General features: G+C 44.1%; 1 protein-coding gene and 1 long non-coding RNA gene across 13 annotated transcripts in view; one reads left to right on the top strand and one right to left on the bottom strand.

Annotated features, from left to right (window-relative positions):
* Nucleotides 1-3,883, top strand: part of LOC149330416 (ral GTPase-activating protein subunit beta) — a 69,188-nt gene extending 65,305 nt beyond the window's left edge. For 11 of the 12 annotated variants that reach the window (XM_089560960.1, XM_089560961.1, XM_089560967.1 and 8 more), the window contains 3 exons: nucleotides 529-655; nucleotides 1,833-1,949; nucleotides 3,678-3,883. In XM_089560960.1, the coding sequence (XP_089417086.1) occupies nucleotides 529-655; nucleotides 1,833-1,949; nucleotides 3,678-3,792 (359 nt within the window). In that variant the 3' untranslated portion in view covers nucleotides 3,793-3,883. The remainder of the gene's footprint in view (nucleotides 1-528; nucleotides 656-1,832; nucleotides 1,950-3,677) is intronic. The other variant, XM_089560970.1, reaches the window with a different exon arrangement.
* A 1,878-nt stretch (nucleotides 3,884-5,761) lies between these two features.
* LOC149330417 (uncharacterized) lies at nucleotides 5,762-9,912 on the bottom strand. The gene is made up of 2 exons (XR_016285688.1): nucleotides 9,679-9,912; nucleotides 5,762-8,161 (listed from the first exon to the last, which is right to left on the bottom strand). It is a non-coding gene; the product is annotated as an uncharacterized LOC149330417 (long non-coding RNA).
* Between the last annotated feature and the right edge of the window lie 450 nt (nucleotides 9,913-10,362).

The following is a 10,362-nucleotide window of genomic DNA, read 5'->3' on the forward strand; positions in this document are numbered from 1 at the left end:
AGTTGGTTGGGCGACTTGTTGACGGCTCGCTTGCAAACATGTTTGGTTCATGTCGTTGTTGTGTTTCCGCAGTGTGACTCGGGCTTAAGAGATCGGAAGAGGGTGGAGTGGGTGAGGGAACAAACGCGGGTTAATGACATCCCAGTTGAAATCAAGAGGAAGAAGTTGGCTTGGGCAGTGCATGTAATGTGAAGGCAAGATAACCGCTGGTCCTTAAGGGTAACGGAGTGGATTCCAAGAGAAGGCAAACGTAGCAAGGGGCGGCAGAAAATTAGGTGGGCGGATGAGATTAAGAAATTTGCGGGAATATGGTGGCCGCGGCTGGCGAAGGACAGGGTTAATTGGAGAGAAATGGGAGAGGCCTTTGCCCTGCAGTGGGCGTAGTCAGGCTGATGATGATGATGATGAGAACCTGTTAGGGACAAACAAGACTACACAGAAACACAAGAAGCCTGTCCATCCAGTGCTATGCAGGCGAGGTCGTGAGAACTGGCTTTTAATCTCTGTTCTGTATTTCTTGCGTTGCAGGCGAGCTGCTGCCGGCCACCAACACTGGTCAGGAGACCCCGGCCGGGCGTGGAGACGTGTTTGTGATATTCGTCCACGCTCTGCAGAGCGGTCTGTTCCGCATCAAAGTGCAGAGTCGGGGAACCAAGTGGGTGACGCTTGCAGGCGCTCGTTTTAAATTTATTCATTTTCTTTGAACGCTTTGACGGCCTGTCAGAGGGGCGTTACATGAGGATAGGTTGCAAGCCTTAATGTAAAAAAAAAAAAAAATCGTAAACATACTTTAAATTGTTTTAAAGAACAACAAAGAATCGGCGGGCATCCATGTAACGTCACATGGCTTTTGGCTTCAGTTTAATGTGTGAGGAGAGGGTTGCAGAAGAAAGATTGCGGCCGGGGAGTGTGTTCACAGGTCCAGTTGCAAGCGGTAATATGACCAGTATGTTACATGGTCTTTGGGTCATGTAATAAAAGGCATTGAGTCATGGGACCTTGCTACGTGATCTCATTTCGTGTGGATAGTGACTATGGGACCTTGGGGGGAGGGTTTGGCCATAACATCTGCCGCTGTGATAGGAAATGAAAAAGGCATAATAACAACAGAATTCAGGTGAAATAATAGGCTAGAAATGAAAACGCATATATACAGAAAGTAAAAACAATAACTGATACATTTATACTTAGCAGTCAGAGGAAGTGATGAGGGTGTTTAAGATTTTGCGGGGTCGCAGCGGAGCACCAGAGCAAGATGACCAGCGTGGCAGGCTTCTAGTTCCGAACCGCCCATGCCGGGCGTGCACTCCGAGCATGCTCTGTCGATCTTTATTTTCTTCTATCGCGGGAACGCCGATCTCAGCGCCTGCGCTTTATAGCGTCGCCGGGCGCTATAAGGGAAGTGTGCTTGGCACCTAACACGTGATGTAGACCGACAACCCTGAGGTTAAGAATGCCCAAGATGAAGAACATGAAACGGTGGGGTTGTCTTGGCTTTTTACAGCGTTTTATTTTTTTTTATTTTATAGCCTGTGTGTAACGCGAAAGCTCCACAGGAGTTAGCAGAGTGCAAGGGTATTTTTCTTTGTTAACTTGCTGCATGCGGTATGGATATATGATCGAAGGGCTGAGCAAGACACCACCTGATAGGCAGACAGGGGCTAATTGCAGATCAGTGGGTGAGACATTTGCCATGCAGGAGGCTTCACCTACTTGACAGTGATGATACTGCCATGTACGACTTCACTGTAAAACACTAGGGTAGTGTATGTAGATACTCATGGAAAGTATTGTGTAAGAACATGTGGACATGGTGGGCACTTCCTTTCCAGGTCCATGCAGGCGTTGCCGCTTGTGGACGGAATGGTGGTGAGTCGTCGTGTCCTGGGTGTGCTCATCCGGCAGACTGCGCTCAACATCTGTCGGAGACGGCGACTCGAGGCAGAAATGTGAGGCTCCTTTGTGGAGAGTGCTTTTTGAATTGCGGTCAGTTTGTGGCCTTTTGCATTGCACTGTAACAGAATGTCAACTCTGCACAATCAACCCCCCCCCCCCCGTGTATACATGGTCTGTTCTGAAAGTAGTAGGACTCATTTTTTCAAACTAAATTTATTCAAGAGAATAGTACAAACGATTACAATTTTTCAAGGTAGCACCCTTCCACACCTACTCACTGCTGCTAATGAGTTTTACAATTTTCGTACGCCTCCAGGAATGCCTGGACCGGAATGCTGTTTAGCTCGCTCGTCACGGCCTGTTGAACCACCTCTACCGATCCGTGATGTTTCCCCTCGAGCGTCGATTTTATTCTCGGGAATAGAAAAAAGTCTGGCAGGGCCAAGTCGAGGCTGTAGGGGGGCTGAGACAGCGTTGCCGCCTTGTGCGAGACAAAAAATCGGGGTCCTCATTCAGATGACGAAGAAGATCCTACCGGTTGGCCTTTTCCTCCTCTGACAACACTCCCGGCACCAACTTCGCGCATGCTTTCCTCATGGGTAAGTTTTCTGTCATGATCCCAAAAACTTGGGTTTGAGGAATGCTCAAGTCATCAGCAATCATTCTGATAGATCATTGTTAAGTAAATGTTTCCCTTGCTACACATTTTCGTTGGTCTTGCTGGTCGAAGGGCGTCTGAAGCGGTCGTCTTCCTCCACTCTTTCCTTACCTTCTCGGAAAAGCTTGTGCCACTCAAAAAACACCTGATCTACCTATGGAAGCGTCACCGTAGGCCTCCTTAATCATGTTGTGAGTCTCTTTGCCCGTTTTACCAAGATTTACTCAAAATTTGATCGCGTATCGCTGATGCAGTAAACGCTCGACGATTCTGCGTGACGAGACGTTTCGACAGGGGTTCACAGTACAAGCGACCTCCTCTTTTTAACGGCCGAGAGCCGACTGCCGATTTTCCACAGCATTCCCAATATCCCCCTTCAACGATCCTGCACGCGCAGACCACCTCTCGTCCGCCCGTTCGCCCAGGAAAAAACCAGTCCTACTACTTTCAGAACAGACCATGTATGTTGGGCATCTGTCTTTTACAGTATTTTTTAACAGTGCATAGGTTTTGCAGCCAGTTAGAGGCCAGGTAACTCCCAAGTTTCTTGCACTTCTCCATGAGATTATTTATTCTGGTTTAAATACGCATTCTGATGCTTATATAGTTAAAGAAATGGGCGCCATAGTATGACATATAGTTGCATGTAGGGATTGATACCATAGCGCATAAAAAGTGTCGTAGCAAAAAAACTGTCATACCTAGAGCTGCGAATGTTTACATGTAAGTCCACTGGACACCCAGGCTTGAATATATTTTATTTGACGCTGAGAAACTTAACTGTTGCGTAAATGACAAATTTATATGCGCACGCACGCACACGTACATGCATGCACAAACACACACAGTGCTGCTCAAAACTTATCATAGAAAGCTAAAAGCATTTGAACTTTTCAGTGACATCAGTTGAGGTCCCAGGGAGCAATAAACAAGAGTTGAAATTAACCCAAACCTTATCACTGCTTTCCTCGACAAGCCGGGTAACACTTTCCGATTGCACTACTGGACTTCCAGTGTAATTGCATCACCGCGGCCTCTGAGTTGAGGCTGCTAGAGTAGCGACGTCACTGACGCTCTGGATGTCTTAGCATTGATTTCCTGTGCCTTCTTGTTTCATGGGCAGGTGCCCTCCACCCCACGTGAGGCGTCGCATGAAGATTCAGGAGATTGGCACCAAGTTCCAGAAGCCCCAGGGGCAGCCAGAACTGTACGAGCAGCTCTTCAAAAGCACTCACTGAACAGCTACAAGGGGCTGTCGCATTTGAGATCCACAACCATTTGTTACTGACCTCATGTGGTTATGGCGTGGATTTGTGCGGGTTTCAGTATTTTGATCGTGTACAGTGTTTGCCGTGCCACGTATCTGTGTCACGTAGCGACAAGGCGCGGTGATGGTTTTTCCGTCTTTTGAAAGGACGGCATGACTTTTTTTATGCAAGGACGCGTTCTTCGACAGTGACTCAGTACCGTGCACGTTTCCACGCTTTTCTGTGCGCTTATGTCAAGTGTGTAATGACAACATACATTCACGCTGAGTCCGTAGCAGTAACACTGTAATGTTGTTGGCAACAGCAACAGACAATGCTGTTGCCACACTGCCCAAGGACAGTCATGTCATGCGCTATTGTCTAGTGATGCTCTATGAACTTTTCTGTGCGCACATGTACAATGATTTTACGCATCCATTCCTCTTTTGTAAAATGATGCGGGTAGCATAATGTGAAGGTTATGCTACTGTACTGTCTGTGGCAACGATTTTATGTGCCTGTTCGTATTGCTCTCACTATTAAGCATCTTGTGAGAAGTGAGAAGTTGGTGTGAAAACACCACATGCTGTCTTGTGTTATGAACTTGAGACGGTGAGAATTTACTCTTGATAAGACACATTGGAAGCTTCTCAATTAATGCAGCAAGTTTTCACTAGAATGTAAGTCGGGGAATTTCGAATGGTAGTTATAGTATTACGCTAGTGACGGTACTATTGATTGTACGTCTATGTAAACTTATGAATTTTGCATCATTACAGCCTCTGTTGAAAATGTTTGTCTTTTGAGAGCAGTTGGCATGTTATTGATATATGCTATGTTTACGTCTAATAAATTATCGGAAAATTTTGTTAAACAATAGAATAAGGCAACAACAAATACCATCATGTGTTTGGAAGCCTAATCAAAAATAGCTGGAAATAGCTTGACTGGGTTGTTCCAATTCCTAATTAATAATCATGGAGTCGTTTGATCTAAAATGCAAAAGTCAGACTTTATGCGGTCTGGTAAATATGTATTAATGCACGCCTGTACCTAGAAACACCTTATATCACTTGCTGCTAAAAATTGTGTAAGTGCTTTATAAGAAGTTTGGATGTGAAACTGTGTACAGGCAGTGTACAGTATATGCGCGAATGGGTGTAGGAAAACCTGTTTGACCTTTCGTGTGACATGATGCGCTATCTACTTGGTTTCTGGATATACCATCACGACCAAATGCAAATAACGGTGGCAATAAAAACAATGCATAACTAAATAAGTTTTGGTTTGGAAAGGTGGTTCATTAATGGCGTAGTATGCTCTCTTAGAAAGAGCGGTCATTAGTAAAGATCAGCTGCATCATTATTTTTGCCTTGTCAACAAAAATCCGCAGATTTTTACATTCTGATTTGTATTGCTGCATTAGTGTTTAAAATTTGTTGAAAATAGTGCACTGTACATTCCTAATAATGAATTTGTACTGTCACATATTTTGCCTCCTTTGATATAAATTTGCGTCCGAGCAGCATTCAAACTCATTGTAAGTCTGGAGTGGGGAATTCTTTCTTGACATGATATGTGAAAAAAGATTGAGCTTATTTTGGCTCTTGAAATTTATTCCGCACCAGTGCTCACCGATGATATTCAAAGGGCATTTGTTGCTGATAAAACACCATTGCAGTGGGTGTTTTTGTCATAGTTACACCCCTTTCACTCAAGGATCTTACATGAGCAAAAAATGGGAATCATGCAATTCATGTTCTCCAAATGGTGTAGTATTTAAATCTTGAAGCTTGTGGCATGTCCTTTCAGGATATTTTTCTTTCATTTCGTATTTAGTTTGCTAATGTGACGCCAATGTAAGAATAGTGCCAATTTATATTACTGGACTAACACATGCGGTCACAGCTTTGGACGCTGCAAAGTTTTCGTTTGATTAAGAGCAGTACACTACGAAAAATTAGTTTTATAAAATAGTCTTTATTTGGTGGTTTTTTCATGACAAGCATCAATTATCACAAATGCTTTGGTTAAAGAAAAAAATCTGTACATGACTGACAAGACTATGGCATGACCATGAACATGTCGGCATTTGGGTGCCAAAGAAATGTCACAAAAACTATGTAAATCCTTATATTTTAATATTGAGCTCGAGTAAAAACCGAATATTATGAATAGTCAAAATATAGTCAATCCTTTGCGTGCATATATAAGCTCTTTGATAACATGAGTAGGCATGAGCAATGATGTGTACCGTTTAACTTTGGCTGGCAATGACTAAATTCGCAGCTGTGACTAATGCTTTGCAAATGGAGTAATTTTATCGAGAATTTGATTAGAAATGCCACAGCACAAAATAAAGAGTTGGTGCAATTAAATCTTTTTCATATAAACATAGTCTACAGTGACCACATTACCTTATCACTGTTTTGTAGGAACCTGTCACACAGTTAACGACTCTTAGTTAAAACAAGGAATTACGTTGAGCAGCAATGACTAAAACAGCACAGAATTTGAAAATAAGCAACGAAAATTCCATTCTTTATGCGATAAAGTCAGTCTACATTCATAAGCTTCAATAAAGGGATACCGAAAAGAAGCTAAAATTGGCCTGTGTCTACAGATTAACGTGTCCTAAAGCCAAAGTGGTTACTGAGAACGGAGCTGTTATCAGCTAGAGAAAGAAAAAAAACAAAATGCAGGAGTAGATGCCATTTTCACCAGCAAACTGTGATGACGTCAAATCAAGCCGTGCATCTCTGATGCTAGGTCGCATCACTATTCGTTTTGAAAAAGTGATCACAAAGTGCTTTTTGCTATTGACCTCACGGACTTTGTGGCAAGAAGAAAAAAACATTTCATTTATAAATCCAGCTTCCTCAGTGGTAAAAGCATCTTTAACTGCCAAACAAACATCAATATAACCTTTAAAGAGCCATAAAATTGAGCGTAATAGTCCGCAGTGTGCCTTAAGTACGTACACAGCATGGTCATTAGCCTCCAGATTATTCATTTCATACAGCAGCATAGGCCAGTAGTTGTTCTGTGTTCTTTCCTTACGTCTTCATCCTTTGGTGCCAAGTTTAACTCTTGAATTACCAACTTGCCAAACTTTCTTCAGTACCTGATATAGATAGTCTACGTGACACCATCTTTGGGTGTACAGGCTACCTTCCACAGTGTATGTGAGAACTGGCCAGCGATAAGGAGATTAGGCTTAGGAAAATGAACCCTTCATTTTGTTTGAACATCTTGGAAACTGCTATAATTTGAGTTAATGCAGACAAAATGGCCACCAGGTTCTGCTAATTTGATTTAATGATTATGCAAAAATGTCCAGGGCGAACCATTTCTAACCCTCTATAGTGGTGGCAAATAAAGTATTGCTATAAACTGACTCTGATACTATCTTTAAACCTTGCAACTCTAGTTGCATATTTCGTGTAATGCCACAATTCAGGTATGAAAACATATATAAAGCACAGCACAAATGTGGCAGATTGCCTTTTGGCAAAGGGCTAATTGCTTATTACACAACAGATACATGCTCAAAAGATGCGATGCAAGCAATCTACATTCGTTGCATCCTGAAACTTTTACGTAATTGGCTGGCGTCACAGCACACAAAGCAATGTTCAAAAGTAATTATTTGACTGTTCAAGGCACATAGTGAAATTGGATGAGTTACAATGCTGACCATGGAACAAGTGCTCTACAGATATGAACTCATTATGATCCAGAAATTCAAGTAAAATCAGCACAAACACCTAATGAACTCTCCATTCAGGAGAGTTAAGTATGTTCTAGGCAAGAGTATGAACAGCCTTCCAATGACCGCTTACACAATAATACCAACAAAGCTCACAGCAGAAATGGAAATGCTAAGTAGAGAGAGACTGCTTAGCTGATTTGGTCAAAGCGAGTCAGTGGTGCCCTAAACCACAAGCACAAGTGGTTCCACGATGCCGTTCGACTTGTCACCACTGCTGCCGTTTTCAGACTTCTTCCAGAAGGACACACACACTGTGCACAGGAGGAAGGGGAACACACTCTTCACCACACGTGACTTCGTGTCCGTCCGCGTGGTACACGCGAGCAACACCACGAATCCCTGAACGTAGAGGAGAACGGCCACAATGACGAGTGCCAAGGCAGAGACATCGTTAAGCCTGAACCATGCACTGTCTTGGGGTGCAGAACTTTGAGAATGCAGCAGGGTGTCACGGTTGGACAGTCGGAACAGTGGCGTCAGGCAGCAGAAACCACCGGCAAGGTATAGGAACAGTGCGACCCAGGCCGCCCTTTGGTAGAACTGCATTGCCGGCAGGGTCTGGCAACTGAACCCATGGGTCCTCTGTAGCTACAAAGCAAAAAGGGAACAAAAAAGTTAACTCCAGCCTATTTTACTCCTGGGACTAGATCTAAGTGGAGTGATTTACGAGAAGAAGGTGCTGGGAGGTACTCCACTTGTTGACTGAAAGTGACATGGAGGCAAGTAGAGCTTTAGGCTAGCTGGTTTGACATCTCTAATTGCGTTTGAAACTTTTACAAGTGTAAGAATTTGGTTTGGTTTATGGAGTTGAACGTCCCAAAGCAACTCAGGCTATGAGAGACGCCGTGATGAAGGGCTCCGGAAATTTCGACCCCCTGGGGTTCTTTAACGTACACCGACATCGCACAGTACACGGGCCTCTAGAATTTTGCCTCCGAAATTCGACCGCCCCAGCCGGGATCGAACCCGCGTCTTTCGGGTCAGCAGCCGAGCACCATAACCACTGAGCCACCGCGGCGAAACATGTTTGCTCATTGGTGGCACTGGAAACGAACTTCAACTTTAGCCCACTAGTTCCGCAGCCTTTGTAACTCGGAGTAATTCATTTAATTTCAATTTTTAGCAATCTTTAAGGAATCATGAAGCACACGTATATATGTAGTGTCTGGCATGCTGTACGATAGGCTGGGTATCAAAGTCTACAGCAGTTTATACAGCAAGTGGGGCATTTATCTGTTCACTGACTGAATGCTATCAGCCTTTCCAGGTTTACACAAGAGAAGGAACACAAAAGTACACTGATCATACTAACGTCGAAACAAAGCTCGCTAAAACAGAAGAAATTGGCAACAACAGCAGCAATAAAATACAACAATTAGGAGACCAAGGTGGATGTTTGGGCGAGTTGGTTGCTCATGATGAAAAACTGTAGCGCTCGAGACGAGGACACAACGAAGACGACAACACATGCGCTAGCGCATGTGTTGTCGTCTTCGTTGTGTCCTCGTCTCGAGCGCTACAGTTTTTCATTAGGAGACCAAAATGCACACGCACACAAAAGTTTAAACACGACTTTGAAACAGATCAGTCTAGCATATCACAAGATCAATCGCTAACTTACTTCAGTCGTAAAACGGTCCTGTTCGGCAGAAAACGCATAGGGTGTTATTTTCGTTGAGAAACTGATAGGGATCAACGCAATCAAACCAAACCAGTTCACCAATTCGTAAGCTAGGGACACATAGCTTTCTTCGTAGAGCAAGAATGCAGTCACAAATTGCGAGCATGGCGTCAGCACGGAAACGACTTCGTACGTTAAAACAAGAAGACTGATCTGCCTGCAAGAAATATGCTCGGAAAAGCGATTAAGCTTTGTTTTTGAGTGCACAACGAAATCGCTGACAACGGATAACGAGTGCGAGTTGAAAGGGTTATCGGCGCTTTCGCGGAAACGTTCACATCGTGTATGAAGAAGCTCATAGGATCCGCGATGCTTTCAACTACAAGTAATCAACAACACACAGCATATCAAGCAGTTCGTTCTTTTAAAGAAAGGAAAATTAAAAACAGAACATCATCGACAAAGGCTGAATGCGTCGTCTTACCCGCACAAGAGGTGTCTCTGGAATAGCGGAGTTATCACCGTTTCAAGCGACTTTATCGCCGCTTCCAGACGCCGCTGACTTATCGGTACGTTTCGCAACAGCAGTACGCCATTGCCCGTTACAACTAATCGTATCAGTCACGCGTGATTAAGAAGCACAGCACGTGAGAAAGTTACGCTCGCCTGAATTCACGCGCGCGCAGAAACCTAGCGCACGCCGCTTGATCGCGGCTGCCCCAGCCAACGTTTGCCCCAGCTGTCGGTCCTCATCAACGTTGCAGCGCTCACAGCTCCCGTAGACCGTCAAACAGCTCAGGCAATATTTTGACGGCGTCCGACGCTTACTGACGTCTCCGCAAAGATGGCGCTGCTAACGCAAACGATGTGCGCGTATAGTCGCAACTCAACGCTGATCTCAAACAAAAGACTTCGAATCAAAGACGAATTTATCTGCGGGAGGTGTGTAACGCGTAAATTCGCCCCTGCTTCGAATGAAAACTAATGGCGCGGATGAACAGATGGAAGCTAATGCTTCTTAAACGTTTTAGTACAGTGAACTAGAATAGTTTTAGTGCAGATATCGGAAGCGGATGAAAAAAACTGGCAGCTGGATTAGCTCAGCGAAAGAAGTTTCGTCTACTTACGTTCCGATAGCGACACGCCGTCGTTGTCGTTGAGCAGCTTG

The sequence above is a fragment of the Amblyomma mixtum genome, chromosome 9 (assembly GCF_055824585.1).
Source record: "Amblyomma mixtum isolate Tamu chromosome 9, ASM5582458v1, whole genome shotgun sequence".
NCBI lineage: Eukaryota > Metazoa > Arthropoda > Arachnida > Ixodida > Ixodidae > Amblyomma > Amblyomma mixtum.